Source organism: Protopterus annectens, chromosome 2.part0, assembly GCF_019279795.1.
Source record: "Protopterus annectens isolate FY-2018-M chromosome 2.part0, PAN1.0, whole genome shotgun sequence".
In the NCBI taxonomy this organism is placed as follows: Eukaryota; Metazoa; Chordata; order Ceratodontiformes; family Protopteridae; genus Protopterus; species Protopterus annectens.
The window spans coordinates 1724395076-1724416995 of NC_056728.1; the positions used below are offsets into that span (position 1 = coordinate 1724395076).

General features: G+C 44.7%; 1 protein-coding gene across 1 annotated transcript in view; it reads right to left on the reverse strand.

The window, feature by feature from the left end:
• TATDN2 (TatD DNase domain containing 2) overlaps window positions 1–21920 on the reverse strand; it is a 146801-nt gene that overhangs the window by 101865 nt on the left and 23016 nt on the right. Inside the window, exon 2 of the mRNA XM_044060436.1 lies at window positions 6049–6534. Within this exon, the coding sequence (XP_043916371.1) occupies window positions 6049–6534 (486 nt within the window). The remainder of the gene's footprint in view (window positions 1–6048; window positions 6535–21920) is intronic.

Sequence of the window (21920 nt, forward strand, 5' to 3'; positions counted from 1 at the left end):
CTACCTGAATCTTGGGCGGCCGTCATGGAAGGATGTTCCGGAGCACCGCTGAGCCAAAGGATGCTCTTCCTCTAGAAACAACATCCACCTTGTAATGAGAAATAAAAGTATGAGGCGAGGCCCAAGTAGCTGCCGCGCAGATATCATCCAACGAAACACGGTACTTAAAGGCGGCTGACGTAGAAACTGCCCTAGTAGAATGAGCCGTAACCCTCTGAGGAGCAGGTCTGCCTGAAGTGTCATATGCCTGCAATATGCAATTAGCAATCCATTTAGACAGAGTGACTTTTGACACTGCTTTACCCAGAGCAAATTTAGCAAAGGAGACGAACAGCTGATCTGATTTCCTGTGGCCAGCTGTCCTGTTAATATAAAAACGTAATTGTCTATGAACATCCAATGAATGCAATTTGTATTCCCCTTTGTTTGAATACTTGGGAAAAAAGACAGGCAAATTGATTGACTGGTTAATATTGATTCAGAAGAGACCTTCGAAGAAAAGATGGATTGGTCCTGAGGCACACCCTATCAGGGAAGAAAGAAAGGTAAGGCGGTTTGACACAAAGAGCCTGAAGCTCAGACACCCTTCTGGCTGAAGTGATAGCTACCAGAAAGACAGTCTTCCAGGAAAGGAATTTTAAATCAGCAGAAGCTGCAGGCTCGAAGGGAGGAGCAGTAAGGGCCTGCAGGACTAAAGACAAGTCCCAAGGCGGTACAACCTCCTTGACTGGAGGCCTTAACAAAAAAACTCCCTTGAGAAAGGATTTGCATAATTTCGCTGTCATAAGGGGAGCTGTGTCCTGTCCAATGTGATAATGCGAGATAGCCGCCAATTGTACCTTAATCGTGGAAGAACTGGCCCCTTGATGAAAGAGGTCTGTTAGAAATTCTAGCACCGCAGAGATAGGTGCTGAAAAAGGATCCACAGTTCTCTGTCCTGCCCATATAGAGAACCTCTTCCATTTACTCCGATAAACCTGTCTGGTGGAAGGTTTATGAGCAGCCACCAAAATGGCTTTGACCGGTGAAGAGATACCGAGTCCTAATTAAGGTTGGAATTGGAGCAGCCAAGCTGTCAACTTCAGGGTTCGCAGATTGGGAACTGGCATTCCCAGAGGGTGAGAGATGAGATCCGAATTGGATCCAGAATCCATGGTGGATTGATTTTGTGAGACCATACGAAGGGGAACCAAGGTTGTCGAGGCCAGAATGGGGCAATGAGAATCATTCTGCTCCCCAAACTGTTGGCTTTCTGCAGAAACCTCTGCATCAGAGGAAGTGGAGGGTAGGCATAAAGGAGACCGGGAGGCCAAGCATGCACCAGAGCATCCTCGGGAACTCCCTGGTGGGGAAGCAGAGCGAAGAAATTGTCGCATTTGGCGCTTGAGGGAGAAGCAAAAAGATCGCAACAGGGTTGCCCCCAAACGGCAAAAATCTTCTTCGCTACTTGAAGATTGAGGGACCACTCGTGTGGAGAAAGGATGGTGCGACTGAGCTTGTCCGCAAGGATGTTGGACTTTCCCGGAATGTGCGTTGCTATCAGAAAGCGTTTGGTGGAAATTGCCCATTCCCAGACTCTCATGGCCTCTCGACAAAGGTAAGACCTGGTTCCTCCCTGCTTGTTGATATACCAGACTACGGACATATTGTCTGTCTGAATCGCAATAGTCCCTGTAGGAAGAACGTGGTGAAGTGCTTGCAACGCTAGGAGCACCGCCCTCATTTCCAGGACATTTATATGCAATGACGTCTCTGTGGGATTCCACGTGCCTTGGACAATCTTTCCCGCAGAATGCTCCCCCCACCCGAGGCAAGAAGCGTCCGTGGTCACTGTGGCTCGGGAAATGCAGCGCAAAGGGTCTTCCTGCTAGGGGCCCCGGAGAAAGAAGCCACCACAGAAGGGAGTCCCTGCACGCTCTGCTGACCGCAATTGGAGCGTTTAGAGACGAACAAAGAGGAGACCACTGAACTTGAAGGGTCCATTGAAGAACCCGCATGCGTAAGCGGGCATGAATTAGAAGCGGAATAGCTGCCGCCATAGAACCTAGGGCCCTCAGGACCGAAGCTGCAGTTGGTGAAGGTTGAAGGATTGCTGTCACATGACACCTCAGGCTGACGATACGGTCTGGGGTGAGGAAGGCTCGCATTGATCTGGTGTCTAGTCTTCCTCCTATGAAATCTATAATTTGAGTTGGATTCAGGAAAGATTTCTCCCAGTTGATCGTGATGCCCAGCCTTGGTGCTAGTTGAAGGAAGTAATCCCTGGCTGAGCACAGAAGATGCCTTGATGATGCAGTCAGGAGCCAGTCGTCCAGGCACGGAAAGACCTGTAATCCCTGGAGCCTCAGGTGGGCCGCTACCACCGCTAACACCTTGGTAAACACCCTGGGGCTGAGGTGAGACCAAAGCGGAGGACCCTGAACTGATAATGACTGGCTCCCAGCCGGAAGCGAAGAAACCTCCTGGATCGCCTGTCCATCCGAATGTGGTAGTACGCATCCTTGAGGTCTATGGAACACATCCAGTCGTTCTCCTCAAAAGGGGAGTATAGATTGCAGGGTGACCATCCGGAACTTTGGCTTGGTTACTGAAAGGTTCAACAGGGAAAGGTCAAAATTTGGTCTTAAGTCCCCCGCCTTCTTTGGCACCAAAAGAACCTGGAGTAAAACCCTAATCCGGCTTGATCTGGTGGTACGCGCTGGATGGCTCTTTTTCCTAGCAGCTGCTCGATTTCGAGAGCTGCCGCCTCCCTTTGGTCGGGTGGAACATCTGGGAGGCTGCGAGATTTGGGGATCTTGATTAGGGGTATTGAATATCCTCTGGATATGAGTCGAAGCACCCAACTGTCTGTTGTTATGGACTCCCAAGAAGTCAGGTGCATCGAAACCGCCCCCCGACTGCCTCCAGAGACGGACAGCCGGGCAACCCTTCAGGGCTGCTGCGTGGGTCTCTCAGAGAAGGGTTCTCTGGACCCAAAATTGCCAGGAGCCCCCCTGCCTCTGGCACGACGACCTCCCCGTCCTCCTCTGCCACGGAAGGACTGGTTATCCGGAGCAGGTTGGGACTGCTGCGACTTCCGGAACCACATCTTCTTCTGTCCCTTTTGGTTCTTAGAGAAGGACCTCTGGGGAGCTGAGAAGCGGACTCCGACGGCAGACAGCGTCTTCCCGTCCTTTTCGCTCTGGACTAATGTCTCGCGAACAGTCTTGCCAAACAAGGCAGAACCATCGAAAGGGGCATTCGCGAAGGTCGCCTTAAAGGGCTCAGCAAAATCGCAATGGCGGAGCCAGGCCTGTCGCCTCATGACAAGGCCTGCTCCGCTGGCTCTAGCGGCTCCCTCAGTAGCATGAGACAGCAGCCACATAGATGTATTGGATACAGATCTGAGAGTGGCCATTCGGGTGGAATAAACCTGTTTATCCTCACTCGAGATGGACTCCGGGGGAGATGCAGCGTACTCTTTAATCAGATCTCGCTGCATCCTAATGACATGTGCCATGTAGTTCAGCGCTCTCAAGGAGAAGGTCGCTGAACTAAACACTCGCTTCCCAATTCGATCCATCGAACGGGACTCCTTGCCCGGAGGATGGACGGAGGGACTCTCCTGGGCCAATTCCTCTTCGTGGCTGCAGCCATCATCATGGCATCTACTGGGGACCCTTACTCCAGTGGGTGCGGTCTGATGGAGGAGAAAGAATGCGGTCCGGCGCTTTTGGGATAGGCTCAATGGTGTCCGGATCCTTCCACGCCTGATAGATATAAGATCTACCAGGGGTCAGCAGGAGGGGACACCCAAGAGGTAGAAGGGCCCGCCTCGAATGCCTCCAAGAACACAGACTCGTCCGAAGAAGCCTTGGGGCCGGACCACCCCCGATCCTTAACATCTCCATGATGTCTCCAAATGAGATGTCCTCAGGGGTGACCTAGGGGAGCCTTCCCTTCATCCAAGTCCGTGTCTTCAGTGACGGACTCAGGGGAGTCCATGTGCCTCCTCTTGCACTTGCGCTTCCGAGGTACTTCATCGGGGGGGCTGTCCGAGGAGTACTCTTCAGCAGATGGATGTTCCAAGGGAACCACTTGGGACATCGAGGCGGGCTGTCCCTGGGACCGGCTGGTGGGGGCCTGGCCCAACTGCAATGGAGTGCGGGATGGAGCAGTGGCAGGGACCGGGGGTCCGGATGTCCTCGACAGTGCCCTTTCCATAACGTTGAAAGCCGAGGGGGAGCCAGCTTCTCTAAGCCCCGAGAGCCGACCCCCACTCGGATCAGACGTACGGATCGGAGTCGGAGCCGAAACCGTCGGATCCGAGAGACCAGTGTGCTCCGACCTGGACGGAGCCGAAGACACACCAGCTCCCTCGGATCCGAGGCTCGCCTCGGCTCCGAGAGGTCGGGTCCGGCACCAAGCACTCAAGGGATGGGACGGATCCGAGGTGCGCCGACCAATCGGATCCGACCCACCCCCGGATCCAAATCTGCACGGCGCCGAAAGCTCCGAACCCGTGGTATGGGTCGGAGAAGGAGCTACGGGGGCGAATAGGTCAAAGCCCTCCCGGTTGGGGGCTAGGAGCACTCCATTTGCATTTGGGCCTGGATGAATTTCCTCATCATCCGTCCATATCAGCTTCGCCATAGAAAAGGTCGATCTAGAGGAGGCCACCGAGTGGACCTAGAGAGCCGTCTCGGTGACCTCCTGGAAGGGCTAGCCTCCTCCTCCTCGGGTCCAGGAGAGAACCGAGGGGAGTGGAGCCGAGGAGGAGGAAAGCTAGAAGGCACAGGAAGCCCGCTTAGATGGAGGAGCCGAGCTGGAAGCTTCGCCTCCTCTTGTGGTGCTTCTCCCTGTGCCTCTCCTGTCTCTCCCTAGAAGAATCCTTCCTCCGGCAACTTTAAGGGAGGTTGAGTCCCAGCCGGAGGGGAGAACTCACAGCAACAAGTTGCTGACTAGAGGCAGAGGCGAAGCAGTATCTGGGGTAAAAGACCCGCCAGCACCAACTTCGACCTCCGTTCCCTTAGCCCGGGTTGAACCCTGCACAAATGGTACAACCAGAAGACAGGTGTTCAACCCCAAGATGACCGAGTGTGGCCATCTGCTGGGGACAGCTTATGGCCACACTCGCACATTTCGAAAAGACAGCCTTAGGGGCTTCAGACATTACACCTAAGGCCTAACACACACACACACAAACTACGAAAACCCGAGAAAAATTAACTAAAGAGGGAGGAAAGCCTTAACCACACACAACTCTAACTATAATTATAACAAAAAAAGAGAATTTGAAAAATTTTCCTGTCAGAAAACTACACTTATCTCAAAACCACGCCAGGAGCTCTAGAATTCCGTTGCTTCTTGAAAAGCGGCAAACGAAATCTGAGGTCAGTTAGGGCTTGGCAAGGGGTTATGGGTAAGAGGGAGGAGCTAGGAGCTCGGAGCCTAAGCTTTTGAATTGCCGGCTCGGATCCGAGATCGGATCCGATACCCACAGGTTGCAGACGAATGAAGTCTGCCTACTTCAGATCTAATTTTAAGTAGTCTGAAGAAGTTACTCTGACTGGGAGTAACTAAAAGCGCTTAACTGAATTATTAAACAGAATTTCCTACATTGCTTCCAGTGGACGTTTGTTCGTAGTTATTTTTGGATCAGCAGTTTGTTTTCTACAATATAGTTCAAATCTTTATGATGGCAAATGAGATCTGAGGTAATGCAGTAGTCAGAGCATTATGGGTAAAGGGAGGAGCTTGAGAGTCTGACCCTAGAATCTAGAGGAAAGTATCAGTCTCACATCAGAGGGTCAGACCAGGCACCCATTCACTGGGGGGACGAATGAAAACATCAGATCTCTAGTTTCCACAGTCATTAACCTGCTTTCCATATAATAAACTCAAGAGTAATTAGTGTAAAGAGTAGCTTGGGTAAAATACAGTGACGGCCCTAAAATTATAAACTGAATGATTCACTGCTTGCCAATATAGCAAATCCCAAAAGACAAAGATTTCCAAAAAGAAATGTGCTATCTTTTTTAATATAAAGTTCTACAGAAAACTTCCTACCTTGGAACAGTCTCTCTCTCTACATGCTTCCTTCTCATCTTCAACATCAATAAAAACAAGTCGAGAAGCCAGCTTTTGTTCACCATTACCAGGACCACTTGTATCCTTAATAAACTTGGCACTGCTTCCTTGTTTAGACTTTATTTGTCCATCTTTGCTTCTAATAGAAGTATTCTCTTGATCATGTTCATCATCTGCTTCATGTAACACTAGTGAACACTTATGATTATCATTTCCAGACTGTGTGACATGAACAGTTAATGGATCCTTTTCACTTCTTTTTGATTTATTCAATTCCTGGTGCTCATTTCCTTGTGGTTTTTTTCCAACTGCTGCATACAAAGCTTTTAGATATATAACTTTAGATCCTTCATCAGATAATCTAGCTTTTGCTGGACTTTTACTCGCGTTATCAACTGTAGTTTCCTTATCTTCAGCTTGTCCACATCTAACTGTAGCATGGAGAGTTGAGTTCTCTTGTTTTACCTAAAAAAATCAAAAACAAATATGTGCATGAATTTTTCAGGTGACAGCAAAAACAAATGCCAGACAAAAGACATCTCTCAACAGTAAAATGGTACAAATTAAAATACTACAATATTTCAGAATAGGCTCCATGATTTGCTGACATTATCCAACTGAAGTGCCGACTACAGAAACACCCAGCAGAGAACTGTGCTTAGGTTGATCAGTGATCAGCAGCTAAATAAATGAAAAAATGATTCAGTCTTATGCATACTACTAATATGAAAAATAATGTGCTCCTTAAATCTTGATCTTCACTGACACTCACAAATGACTCCAGTTTACACCTCTCAACATCAGCACATGAATCCTGGACAAAGCCAAAGATAATGGGGGACAAAGACTCAAAGTAAGGGGGACACTTCAAATATTGTGCTCACCTAGTTGCTAGAACACATTTTACATTACCATGTACTTTTTGAAGGATATGAGATTTGAAACTTTTACATCTATCCGACTTCAATCCACAATAGATTTGCCAGAAAACCACATTCTGAGGAACAGACAAAAATGAGGGGAAAAATATGGACAGTTGTGAGGTATGCTTCAGTTTTTGAACTTTGCAAGCCTTCTCTGTCTCCATTTTTTTCCTCAACTTTCCTCCTACACCCCCCCCCCCAATATTTTATGCCACCCACCTACTGCACTCATGAACCAACAGTTCACACAGAAAGAGAGACTCCTAATCTAGCTAGTCGACAGTCTCACTGAGTATGTGGTCTTTTCTACTTTTCTTGTTATATTAGTCTGCACATAACTACAGACATCACACAAATTAGTTAACTAATACAGCCCTTATCAGTTCAAGATGATGCATTCCCTTTCCTTCTACTAAACTTGGTCGCTGCCTCCAACCCAGCTTTTAATTCAGGCCACATCTACAGTCTTAGCATGAGCACTGATGGAGATGCCCTCCTAATATTCACCATTCCTTACAGTTAAGATACTACACAAAGAAAAATGCACAAGTTATGCACTCACCATAATGATGGATCTGTGTTGTCTATTTTTGTCCCTCCTCAATCAACAGATCTTGAATCACTCCTCGGATCTGACTTTGGCCACTTCTTCAGAATTTGGTTCCATAACTTGATCTCCTACCCTTACCCATAATCCTCCTCTTTAGCTCGAATTACCTCAGATCGTGTTTATCCTCTATTCAGCCTAGAATACTGCCCATCCCACAATAGTGGGAAATATAGTAATAACCCACGCCTGGGAGTGGGTAATGCTGGATTTACCCACGGTTGGCGTGGTTTGGTCACGAGGGCAAAGCCCAAGGGACCAAACAAAGCCAACCGTGGGTAAATCCAGCATTACTCACACCCAGAAGTGGGTTACTGCTATTATACAATGACATTTAGGAAAAAAAATGATTTTCTTAAATGGCATTGTATAACTCCTTGCTGCCCTTCCGCAGCTGTCTGGTATTCCGCGGCAGTTCTGATGTACTGCGCATGCGTATGCCTATGCAGTACATCAGAGCTGTGGGCAAAAGCAACGGAGAAAGTGAGATCTCTGTTGCTTTTTACTGTTTCGCTATGTTAAATGGGTTTAACATAGCGAGACGGCTTTAAAATAAGCAACGGAGAATCTCCGTTGCTTATTTTAAAGCTGTCTTGCTATGTTAAACCCATTTAACATAGCGAGACAGTTTTGAAAAAAGCAACTGAGAAAGCAAGATCTCCATTGCTTTTTACACGCCGTCGCTATGTTAAAGGAGTTTAACATAGCGCGACAGCTTTAAAAAAAGCAACGGAGATCTCCGTTGCTTTTTTTAAACCCGTCTCGCTATGTTAAACTCCTTTAACATAGCGAGACAGTGTTTTAAAGAAAGACTTATACTAATGGAAAAGGTTCGGGCGACCGGACCTTTTTCCATTAGTATAAATGGATTTATAATGTGCACGCTGACCAATCTGCGTGCACGTTTTAGAATATTAATGGGGGGTCATGGTATAATATAGCAATAACCCATGCCTGGGTGTGGGTAATGGTGGATTTACCCATGGTTGGTGTGGTTTGTTCACGAGGGCGAAGCATTACCCACAACTAGAAGTGAGTTATTGCTATTATACGACATTTAAGAAAACAAATACTTACTTTTCTTAAATAATAGTATTGTATAATGCCTCCTTGCTGCCCTTCCGCAGCTGTCTGATATTCTGCGGCAGTTCTGATGTACTGCGCATGTGTATGCTTACGCAGTACATCAGAGCTGCGGGTGGAAGCAAAGGAGAAAGCAAGATCTCTGTTGCTTTTTACAAAGTGTCTCGCTATTTTAAAGGAGCTAACATAGCGACAGCTTTAAAAAAGCAACTGAGAATCTCCTATGCTTTTTTTAAAGCTGTTTCGCTATGTTAAACCCATTTAACATAGACAGCTTTAAAAAAAGCAATGGAAAAAGGAAGATCAGTTACTTTTTTTTAAAGCTGTCTCGCTATGTTAAACTAATTTAACATAGTGAAACTGTCTAAAAAGCAACGGAGATCTTGCTTTCTCCGTTGCTGTAAAAAAAAAAAAAAGACTTGTACTAATGGAAAAAGTCCGGGCGACTGGACCTTTTTTCATTAGTATAAGTCTGACTTACAACGTGCACACTGACCAATCAGCATGCACGTTTTGGAATATTAATGGGGGGGGAATAAAATTCTAGTTGGACTGAAAGGAAAAAAAAGAAATACAAGACTAGAGCTTATCATAAAGCAGGTAACAAACACACCTCAGGTCAAACAAGGAGACCAGAAAGTAAAAACTTCCAAACAGGAAGGGGACTGGAGACTAGCAAGCTAAGAAAGGACAAAAACAGACGATACAGATGCATTGTTATGGTGAGTATACAAAACTTTTGTATCTGATGCTGTCTTTTTCATCTGATCTTCAACGAACGGGACAGAGTCCCCAGCTAGAGACACCCAAACCACTGTTCCACAAAACATTCAATTGTCCAAGATGCACTTGAATTGGGTTAGGGTGGAACTCTGCTTCACATGGATGGGGAGCCTGTTTCATAGTCTCAGATACATACCTCTCTCTCCAGCAGGTCCTATTTCTATCACAGGCACGGTTCAAGTCTTTGGAATGGGTAATTCTGGTACTGTTTGTTTTGTGGATATGCAGAAGGTCCAGAGTGGGGGTCTGACAATGCCCTGTATGCCAGGCATAGATCTCCCCTCAAAAGCATGTAGGAAACAGAATACAACGATAGGGCTTTGAGAAGATCAACATAGGACATATTACTTACGCTATGTATTCTTTTAGTGAGGAACCTCTGTGGACGTTCCAGTTGTTGGATATGCCTGGTTAGGTACATACCAAAGGGGGCACTGTACTCAATGACAGGTCTGATGAATGCTGAATACAGTGGAACAATGACTTCCTTGGACTTGGATGCCATAGTTTTATTTATAAGTTGCGCAACATAGAAAGATTTCCTCACTGCTGTGGACACATGATGATCAAAGGTTAGATTATCTGTGTGTCCCCAAGTCCCAGACTACTGGGTCAACTCTAATGGGTGTGTTGTCAATGTGACTGTTACCAGGGATGGATGACTTCCCTAAGGATACTATTATGCATTTCTTGGTATTTAGTTTTAGCCCATGGCTCTGACACCATCTGTGTCAGTGTGATATTCAATGACATCTCCTAATTTGCAATCTGCAGATTTAGTCAGCCAGAGACCACATACATTGGTCTTGACTTCTGAGAAGTAAATAATCAAAAAGTAGCAGTCCAAGGACTGATCCCCGAGGGACTCCACTTGTGACTAGCCTCTTTGAATAGGTAGACTCCCCACTTCTAACTTCCTGGGTCGTGTCCGTGAGCCAAGTGGCTATCCACCTGCTGACATATGTGTTTGTACTTTGGGTATTGTGTCAAATGCCTTGGCCAGGTCAAGGTAGGCAGTGTGAACGATTTTGCCCTCATCCATTGCTTTGGTGACCTTCGTGAAGTCCACCAGGTTGAGTAGGCATGATCTGCCCTCGATGAAACCAAATTGGGTTGAGTCCAGTGTCTGGAGGTTTACTATATCTCTATTGATCATTTCCATGATCATTCTTTCCATAGCTTTACATACAAGACTAGCGAGACTTATGGGTCTGTAATTTCCAGGGTCTGTAGATGACTCACCTTTGTGCAGAGACTACTGTTGCCTTTCTCCATTTATAAGGCATGAAGCCTGTTTGGAGGCTACAGTTAAATGGTAATTCCAGAGGCCCTGACAGGTCATGTTTCATGCTATTTAGAAGGCATCCTGGAATATTGTCTGGGTCCATTGATGCAGTGTTCTTGGTCAGAGAGAGCATTAAGGACCTGTTCCCTAGTGACAGTAGGGGGAATTGTATTTGATATTTCCCAAGGGAAGGTTGTTGGGGAGAGTAAAGTTGGAGCAGAATTTATCACCCAGGAGGTTTGCTATATCTTCTGGCTCAATATAGGTGGCTCCATTTACATTGAGCTCTGCACACAATTGTGTATTGCCTCTGGGTGCTGCACCTCCTAATTTTTCCCATGATTTTCCACCTCCTGTTACACATCCGATTGATTTTGTGATTCCACCAGGGTGGCTTGTTTTTTGTTAGTTCTGTACTTCTTCCAAGTGGGTACAGCTGCCTCTATGCAGCTATTAACATGCTTGCACAGAGTTTCTGTGAACAGTTCTGCATATGCACAAGTGTTTTTCAGGGTTTGTAATGGCTTGAAATTTTACCAGGTTCACACTTAATAGCAGGAGGTTAGCCTCAGAAAGTTCCTGAATATTCCCAGTTTAGCTGGGGATCCAGGTGTTATTTTTACTTCAAAGGAGACCACTTTGTGGTCTGACCTTACCAGGGAAGCCATTACAGTAGGGGATGTGCAGCACTCTCTCATATTAGTGAGGACCAGATCCAGTATGTCTGCACCCCTGGCTGGTGTACTATCTGATCCAGGGAGTTTGTTTACAAAATCCACAAATTTCTGTGCATGTACATTTGATGTCATATAGGATTCCCAGTTAATAGTGGAGTAATTAAAGTCACCCATGAATATAGTATTGGGTTGGATGGTTGGCGTTTCTAACAAGTTTAAATACATGGTATGGGTTTCCTGGGTCATAGAGGGGGACCTATAGCTTGCAAGGAAGTGGTATTGGATTTTTCCTATGATGATTTGAACATACAGCAGCTCAAGTGCATTGTCCTGTTTGACCAGCCTTGAGGTACATTTATTTTTGATGTAAACAGAGACCCCTCCACCTTTAGTCCCTGTCTGTGAAGTACCAGAAAGCAGAGGATGTTGCCACAGATCTGGTAGAAAGAGCCTTATGGGGTTTAGGGAGTGTCAATCCTCTCACAGGCAAAAGATACCCAGTGAGCTACCTGGCTAAAGTCAGCTTTGAAACAGATTTGCCCAACTTCGCTTTGGAAAAGGAAACAGCCGGTCAGATTTTCTGAAATCTTTTGTTCTCTGGCGACAGAATCTAAGCAGTATATGAACATCCAAAAGGTGCAGCATGTACTCTCCTTTGCTGGAAAAATTTAGAAAGAAAACAGGAAGGCTGATGGACTGATTTATAGCAGTTTCTAAAGCCACCTTAGGTTATAAAGGAAGGATTAGTATGGACAGACACTCTTTCCTTGTGAAAGATCAGACACGATGGCTTAGTAGAGAGCCTGGAGTTCTGATACCCATCTGGCCAATGTGATTGCAGCTAGCAAGTCCACCTTGGCAGCTGGTTCAAAGGAGGGCTGAGTCGCAGCTTGAAGTATTGTTAAATCCCATGGAGGAGAAGGATTCTTAAGGGATCAGAGTAAAAAGGTACCTTGGAGTAAAATTTTACATAATCTGGATGATGCCAGGGAACATCTCACAAAAATTCAAGATGGCTGCAAGTTGGATTTTTATAGTAGAAAAACTAGCTCCACTCCTAAAAGCGGAAGAAAAAGTCTAGGATAGCTGGAATAGGTGCTGAAAAGGGACCCAATTCTCTATGGACAGTCCAAAGATCATCTTTTCCTTTTGCTCTTGTATACCTTCCAAATAGAATCCTGAGAGAGTATGTCAAATCTGGAAAGAAGATCTGGACTATTTAACCATCAGTGAAAGTGAAGAAACCATGCAGTCAATCTGGCTGAATGTCTTGATGAGTCATCCCTGATTGATAGAGAGAGAGAAGATTCTGGGTTCGAGCCAACATCCAAGATTGGGTACACTAGATGAGGTTACAGGAAGGAAAGTACATTTGTGTACACTTACCATAAATGTAGATGTTAAGAGCGTCTTCACTGTTGCAGTCCTGATACTTATGAGATTTCCTGCTTCAGAAATCCTTGGTTAGCCCAACTACCACAGTAAAAGACTCCCTCCTCCCTGGGCTGGACCTACCTGACCCCAGTATGGTTGGGTATAAAGGGAGTCAGCCGAAGCCATGACATCAGTTTTTGTCCCTAGAAGGCAGGAGACCCATAGATGAATCTTAAGCAAGGGACCAGGTTAGAGAAAGGGGGCTTGTATGCCATCTCTGCAGAGGGTCCTCTAAACGATGACAGAGAGAAAAGCTGTTAGGAGAATAAAGGGGATGGAGAAGGGAAAGAAGACTACAACAGTGAATACACCAACAGCTACATTTAAGGTAAGTGTACACAACTGTACTATGTTCGTAATGCTGGACTGTTGCAGTCCTAACTTATGGGATGACTTCCAAAGCTGAGATGAGGGTGGAAGGTGCCTTAATGGGAAGAGAGGATGTCCTGCAAGATGGCTGTGGCAAATCCTGCTCTGGACTTTAAGGATGACTGGTGGTAGTGCTTAGTAGAGGTATACACCAATGACCACGTTAGTTGCTTCCAAAATGTGTTTGGTAGGTGCTCCCCTCAGGAAAGCAGTGGGGGTAGAAGTGGCCCAAGTTGAATGGGTTCCAACAGATTCAGTGGGATTTTTGCAGTGGTAGGTTAACAAAAGGAAATACAGTAGGAAATCCACTTGGAGATAGTTTGCTTGTTTTCCTTCAGAGCTCACAGCAAAGGAAACAGTTCTGACTTTTTGAAAGTTTTAGTCCCGTCAAAGTAGTAGCAAAGCTGCCTGCGTACATCCAAGGAGTGAAGGATTCTTTCCTCTTGGTTCTGTGGCTTAGGGAAAAAATGCAAGTGTATGACTTGGTTCAGGAAAGTGTTTATGACCACCTTGGGCATAAAGGCTGGATTAGTTGAGTGAAACTCTGTCTGGGTGAAAGATAAGAAAGAGTTCCACTGCAATGAGGGCTTGCAGCTCAAAGACCCTCCCCTCTGAGGTGATGGCCAGTAAAAGGGCAGTCTTCCAAGTCAAGAATTTTAAATCAGCTGAAGCAGCTGATTAGAAGTGGGGTAAGGTCAATTTTTCTAAAACAAAGTTTAGGTCCCACGGAGGGGTGGGCTGCCTCCTGGAAGGTCTAACATGCAACACTCCCCTAAGGAACTGCTTCATTACAGGACAGGAAAAGATAGAAGGAAGAGTAGGGATGTGGGCAGAAATGGCATTAAGTTTGAATCTTAATGGATGAGAAGGATATACTTAGTCCACCAAGATAGCCAGGTACTCCAAAATGGCTGAAATGTTGGTTGAGACCAGATTGCGCCCTTGTTGCTGACACCAAATAGAGTATCTTTTTCCAGTATGCTTTCCTAGTAATGGGTGTTCTAGATTATCTGTTAATACTAAGCACCTGACTACTCAGAGACTGCTCAGGGTAGAATTTTGATGAATTATCCAGGCAGAGAGTTTGAGTCCGCAAGTTGGGGTGCACAAACTTTCCCTTTGCCTGAGTCAGCATATCTACTCTCTATGGTAACTGCAAAGGTTTTTCTCTGGTCAAAATCTGTTAGCAAGGGGTGTCAGTGCTGCCTGGACCAGTCTGGAGCTATCAGGATGACCCTCTGTCTTTCTTCCATGATTTTTAGGAGGACTCTTGCAAGGAGAGAGAAGGGAGAAAATGCATAAAGAAATAGGTGGTTTCAGAGGTAGGAGAAGGCATCTGTTCTCCAGGATGTGTGGAGTTTGCTACTGGAACAGAATCTTTTTAACTGAGCATTTTTGGTGGCAAAGATCTATTTGAGGGGATCCCCATTTCTGGACTATGCTGAGAAATGTTTCCCAATGCAGCTGCCAATCGCGGGGATCCATTAAGTGTCTGCAGAGACTATCCGAGCCCCAGGAAGGTACTGACCATCAGGTGGAACCCCATAGCATTGGCTGTCTCCCAGATCAGCTCTGCTAGCTGGCAGAGAGTGTAGAGTGCATGCCCCTTTATGTAACACGACTGTTGTGGTGTCTGTTTTGATAAGTAGAACCCCTGGTTTCCAGTGTTCATTAGGGCTACCATGCCCTTCTGTACTGCCATCAATTCCTTCCAGTTAATCTGCTTGTATCTGAACTGCTCTTCCCATTTGCCCTGCAAAACGAAGTGTTGGAAATGGGCTCCCCAGGCTGTGTCTGAGGCATCCGTGATTAAAATTTGGTCCTGAGGGGAGACCCTGGTTCTGTGCACATGCTTGTGCCTACCATGCCAATTCCTCAGTGAGGCAGTTAATTAGGTGGATTTCGGTTGACAGGGACAGAGTGCTGGCACCACAGGTTCATGAGGTACCAATTAAGTTTCCTCATGTGTAGCCTGGCAAGAGGGATCATTAGTATACAGGATGCCATGTAGCCCAGTGCTCTGAGGAATTCCCTGGCGGAGAGGCATTGCTTCTGCATAATGTTCTGAAAGTACTGGGTTAAGAAGGAAGTCTTGTCTGATGGGAGGAAGGCCTTCTGGAGGGAGGGAATCCAGTAGAGCCCCCAGGAAAACTATCCTGGTGGAAGGCTTTGTGCTGGATTTGCTGAGGTTTATGTTGAACCCTAGGGAAGAGAGTAGGGTACGGGTGAAGACCAGATCCTTGAGAAGCCTAGAATGACTAGAGGCCTGAATGAGGCAGTCATCCAGATACGGGTAAATCTGGATGCCTCTTGTTCTGCATAAGACTATCACAAGGGCCAGACATTTGAAGACCCCAGGAGAAGTAGACAAGCCAAAGGGAAGGGCAGAGAATTGTTAGTGACTGGTACCTGCTCTGAAGCAAAGAAAACTTCTGCAGGATTCTTCTATAAGCGATGTGCAAGTAGGCATCTTTCAGGTCCAAGGTGACCATTACAGCCTAAAGGTGTGATCATGGGAAGAAGAGTAAGCATTTTGAATTTTGGGATTAGGAGGGACTGTTGGACAGATCCAGGACAGGGTACAAACAGACTTCTTTCCTGGGGACCATGAATAGCCTGGAGTAATACCTTCTTCCTATTTGGTGATCTGGTATTGGTTCCACAGAGCCTTGAGAGAACAGGTTGCGAATTTGAGAAATGGCCTCTGCCCTTTGGTTTTGTGGCACATCGTGGTACCCTGAGAATCTTAACGGTTCTTTTGAAAGTGAGCTTGTAAATGTTTGACATTACTTCCAGAACCCATTTGTCGGAGGTGATGACGGCCCAGTTTTCCTTGAAGAGGGAAAAGTCTTCCTCCTATCTTGCCCAGGGTTGGGGGGGGGGGGGCACATTCGATCTCTGCTAGGGCCCTGTGGCCTAGAACTACCTGGCCTGAGTGTTTGAGGACCACTGCCTTGTCCTCTGATTGCTGTTGCTGCCTATGAGGCCTTTCCCTTTGGATTTTCCTCTGACTGGGTTTTGATTGGGAGGGAAAGGACCAATGCTTACTGGGAAAATTACTGCTGAACCTAGGTGGCTGGACTTGGAAGTCTGACCATTTGCATGGATTTTGCTTTATCCTCCATCTTTAGCACAGCCACAGCCTTTGGTCCAAAATGGGAGTCCTTATCCAGGAGCGAGTCTAGATTTGACATGCTCTGGTAATATGTCCCCTACGACTAGAATACTTCTTGATCACCCAGCCAGAAACAGCTTGAACAGATGCCTCTAGGGCATCATATCTGCAGTAAGAAGAGTGCCTAGCTACCTGAGAACTGGAATGGCAGAGATCCTGGAATTTTTTTTGTCCTCCAGGGAGGACATCTTTTGCTTCATTTTTTCCAAAATAGTCTGCTGGTATATCATATGGAATTGGCAACTGAGGGTCCTCATGGCCAGGGTAGATTAAGTGTAACAATCAAATTAAAGGTGGTATTTGCACACAAATCAACTAAAAGCATAAACCAAAGTGCAAACAGCAAAGGAAGGAATCCAGTTACCATCCGAAACCAACAATATTGGAATCAACTTTATTTGAAACAAAATCCACGTGCAGTTTAAAACAAACGCGTTGAGAATGAACCACAGCGTTTTCGTCTTCTTACATAGACTTCCTCAGAGGAGGAGTAGTATGTTTTCTGATGTAACTAATGATACATATATAATAGTTTTTACAAAACAAGGAAGTATGTTCATGCCCGTTTCACAATGGATTGTGTGAACATTTTTAAAAGTATGTGAAAATGAAATTGACACATTTTATGTCTCGACATAGACCAGGGCACTTTAATTTGAGTTTGAGAGAGAAACAAGCTTTAAAAGATCTTATAGCTGATAAAGATATAATAAAACCTGCTGATAAAGGAGGTGCAATATGTAGAAATCAAGAATAACATGTTGACAGATGAGGCTACATACACAAGTTTAAAGCTGAAAAGGCTCAAAGAAATTATTAATGATGTAAAAAATGATCATTTAGACTTATTTGACAAGCATTATTTCTAAAGATTTATATAATTTTATAGTTGAGCATCCCAAAATTCCTATAATTTCAGGCTTACCTAAAATACACAAGTCTGAAGTCAATCCTCCGTTAAGACATATAGTTAAATGGTTCAGGTTGGATTACTGAAAAATTCTAAATGGATGGAAGGGCAACTCAGACCCATAGTGAATAAAGCTGTTACTGTCTTGAGGGATTCTGCACATTTCTTGGAACAGTTAAGTGAATATATGGAGACTAGTGATACAAGCTTGGGTTTTATTTTAGTGACCCTGGATGTACATAGTCTTTTCACAGTAACTCCCAATGATGTAGGACCAGACTATATACGTGACTAATGCAAAAACAGCACTTATGGATAGATCCAGTATGGAACGTATATGTAAGTTAATGAGCGCCATATTATATAACAACATTTTTGTTTTTGAAGAGAAATGTATTTACAATGCTGAAGTGTAGCCATGGGCACACCCTGCGAGAACAGTTACGCTAATTTGGTCCTGGGTGAGTGGGAGATTAAATACATTCTAAAGGACAGGAATCCATGGCTAACCTATATAGGTCGATATCATAGATTCGTAGACAATGTGTTTTGTGGAAAGGGGATGGACAACAATTAAATGCCTTTGTTAGTTATTCAGAAACAACTAAGTTTTTAAGATTTACTATGCACTCATCTTCAGTATCTATAGAATTTCTGGATATTTTAATGAAGGGAAGCTACATATTACTTTACACCATAAACCCTGCTGGAAAAATACCCTACTAGAAAGAGGAAGTATGCACCCACAATATATTTTTAAAAACATTATGAATAATCAGTTATTGAGAACATCTAGACTTTGCAGTCAGAACAATGACTTTTTACATCAGTTGGAAAAGACACAGACTGGGACTATAGGACTAAAGATGTTAGAAGGGTGACCGAATAAGTTAGATCTATGAGGAATGGGAAAGGCAAACCTTGGTATACTAGAAATACCAGGGAAGTAATAGCGGTTTACAGAGCTAGAATACAGTTTACATTTAGTATGGATTTTAAATACATTAAAGATATAATACAGTACAATTGGAAATTACTACTGTCTGATGACAGAATTAGGAACATAGTGGGTGAGGTACTGAACTTCAGCTATTAAAAACATCATAACTTAAAAAGTTTGTGTCATAGGAATATGCATGGCAACTTAGGCAGATTATATAGCAATAAGCTTGGCACATATATCCATGCAATAGATACAAAGCATGTAAATATATTTATACATCCCATTATATACTCATACATATTATGCATGTTTAAATATGTGATTTTATTTAGCTACTTGCACACAATGTATGTGCTTTTATATTGGTAAAAACAATAGGATGTTAAAGGAACATTTTACAACACACAGGTGATGTACGCAAGAACGTACAAAGAAGTGCAACAGCACAACATATTAATACTTATCCATGACATGGTTTTAAGTTTATGGTCTTGGATGTGGATACTCCCACCCTTAGCGATGGTGATATATAATGAATGCTACTGAGGTTAAAGAAACACACTGGATAGTTGATTTGAGGGCAAATATTCCACCAAGTCTAAATGGTTTTATACATTTAAAATCTATTCTAAAAGCCAGGAGAAGACAATTATTTTATTAATTATTTGAATTGATGTAATTTGATTGGTCAGGTGTATGTACTCAAGTGCTTACTGTTTTACTTCTGTGTATTGATCTGAAGGAGACATCTCCAAAGTGCTCATCTTTGTATTTTAGTAAATACATGTGCTTTGCTGTGGTGGTCCCATTGTTTTTCCTGATAACCATTTATCTTTCTCTACTGTGGGACTGGTAAACTCCTTGCTGTTGCTTGTTTGTTAGATTACCTTCTTTAAAATGGATAGCAAAAAATCAAGTACAGCAGAAAAAGGGCCATCATCATTTTTCAAACCCAAAGGAGAATATTTACCAAAAAGGTTTATAAGAACAAGTGGCAGTGTCTTTTTACAAGGATAAAATAATGGTATGCACTGGAGAAGAAAGCCTGGGCTGTTTAACCATTATTGGAAGTAGAGAAACCATGCTGTTAAGCTTGAGGGCATGAATATAGAGATATTGATTCCTGACTGGTGTGAGGGGATCTGGAAATGGTTCCAGTATCCATGGATGATAACCAAGGTGAGACCATAGGAAGGGGGAACCATACCTGCCAAGGCCAGAAGGGGGCAATGAGAATGACTGATCTCCAAACGGTTTGCTTTCTGTAGAATTTTGGGAATCAAGGGAAGTGGGGGGATAAGCATAAAGGAGACTGGAGGGCCAAATGTGGACTACAAGATTTCTCTGAGACTCTCCCCAATGAGGGTAAGGGCAAAATACCTCCAGCGGCACTTCTTGTGGGGGGGGGGGGCAACAGTTTGTAGCAAAGCTGGCCCCAACTATGAAAAATTTCTTTCACCACAGACAGAGAGAACTTGTGTAGTATCAACCTGGACCTGCTTAATTTGTCAGGTAAATTAATTTTCCCCAGTATGTGCACTGCAACTAGAAAGTGGTTTGAGGAGATTGCCCATTCCCACACACTCTTGGCCTCTCTGCAGAGAGGGCAAGATCAATTTCCCCTTTTTTGTTGATGGACCAGAAAACAGACATGTCAGTCTAAACTGCAACAAACCCTAGAGGAAGAGAATCATGAAATGTCTGCAATGCCAACAGGACTGTTCCCACCTCTATTACACCAATATGCAGACTATTTTTCCTTTGGGGGGGGAGGGGGGACATACCTTGGATCATCCTTCCCACGAATTGCCCCCCACTCCAGTTGGGAGGCATATGTAGTACTTTGGCTATTGGGGGCAGTAAAAAAGTTGGCTCAGATGAATGTCAGACAATCCACCAGTGGATGTGTCATTTGCAAAATGGAGTAAGACTGACTGGAAAGTCTAGGTGTTGTTGAAGAATGGATCACTGAACAGCTAGAGTCAACTGAAGAACACGCATAAAGTATCATGTCAAGGGAAGCAATACAATGGTTGCTGCCATGGATGGTAGAGCTTGAAGAAGTAACCTAGCTGAAGGAGATGGATGGAAGACTGACAGAATTGAGACCACAGCGTGGATATATGATGAATTGGTAGTGATGCTATTTGTGTTGCTGTGTCCAGATGTGCACCAATGAACTCCAGGCTCTGAAATGGTGTCAAGTTTGATTTGCAATAAAAAGAAGTTATGTACTCACCATAACATTCCATCTGAGCAGTTGTACTTAATTTGTCTTCAACCTGTGGGTATTCAGATCCGGACTTGATCCGATATGGCCGCTTCAGCATCTGATCCGAGCTCCAATACCCATAATACCCTTCCCATCTCCTTCCTTCCCTCACATCAAGTTTGCTGCACCCTACTAGAAGCCCGACCCAATAGGACCTTACCACAACAGGTTATTCTCCAACCTAACAAGCATAAAAGTACAGTTGTGTACACTTGCCATAAATGTAGATGTTAGAGTGTATTCACTGTTGCAGTCATTACATTTGGGTTATCGGCTTGCAGTAGCCCTCAGTCGGCCTGATTAACAAAGTCTTGGGTCCTGCGCCGGTTGCTGTCCCTTCTTCCATGACGTCAGGTAGTCAGGGGTATAAAACATGCAGCCGACACCATTACATCAGTTTTTCTTGCCCCAGATGTCAGGTGCCCCCTAATGGGAAGCAATTAAATTATAATAAAAGGATATACCTCCAACAAAAAAGCAAATACACCAAAAGGCTTTTTGAGCATAGTAAGTGAGAGGTATAGCCAAAAGTAGTAAGTGTACACAATTGTACTATGTTCTTTGTGTTTCACTGTTGCAGTCATTACATTTGGGTAGATTCCCAAAGCTAAGGTTGGGTGGAGGAATTTAAATAGAATTGGGACCAGCTATAAGGCCCTGCAAGACTGGAGGCGTAAAACCAGCTCTGGATATAGAGAAAAAAGGCAAATGATAATGCTTGGTGAAAGTATGTACAGAACTCCAGGTAGCAGCTTCTAGGATGTCCCTTGTAGGGACACCGCTGAGAAAGGCTGTAGAGGTAGATGCAGCTCTGGTTGAATGGGGTCTGATGCCCTGGGGGACGGGTTTTCCATGGTGCTTATAGCAGAAAGGAATGCAGTGGCCTATCCATTTTGAAATGTCTTGCTTTGAAATAGCTTTCCTCTGTCCCTTGCAGCAAATGCCACCAGCAGCTGTTCAGATTTCCTTTGAGGTTTAGTCCAAGTAGAATCTAAGTAGTCTCTGCACATTTAAGGAGTGCAGTATCCATTCCCCTTTGTTCTGTGGGTTAGGAAAGAAGGTAGGCAAATGAATGGACTGATTAAGAGCCACACTGGATACCACCTAGGGCATGAAGGAGGGATTGGTTCCGAGGGACACCCTGTCTGCATGAAAGATGATGAAAGGCCCCACTGCCATAAGGGCCTGTAATTCAGACACCTGTCTTGCAGAAGTGATTTCTAAAAGGAAAGCTGTTTTCCAGGAAAGGAATTTTAAATCTGCAGCAGCAGCTGGCTTGAAAAGCGGAAGAGTGAGTTTCTCCAAGACAATGTTAAAATCCCAGGCAGGAGTTTGCGCTCTCCTGGGTGGCCTTAAATTTTTAGCCCCTCTGAGGAACTGCTTGAGCAGG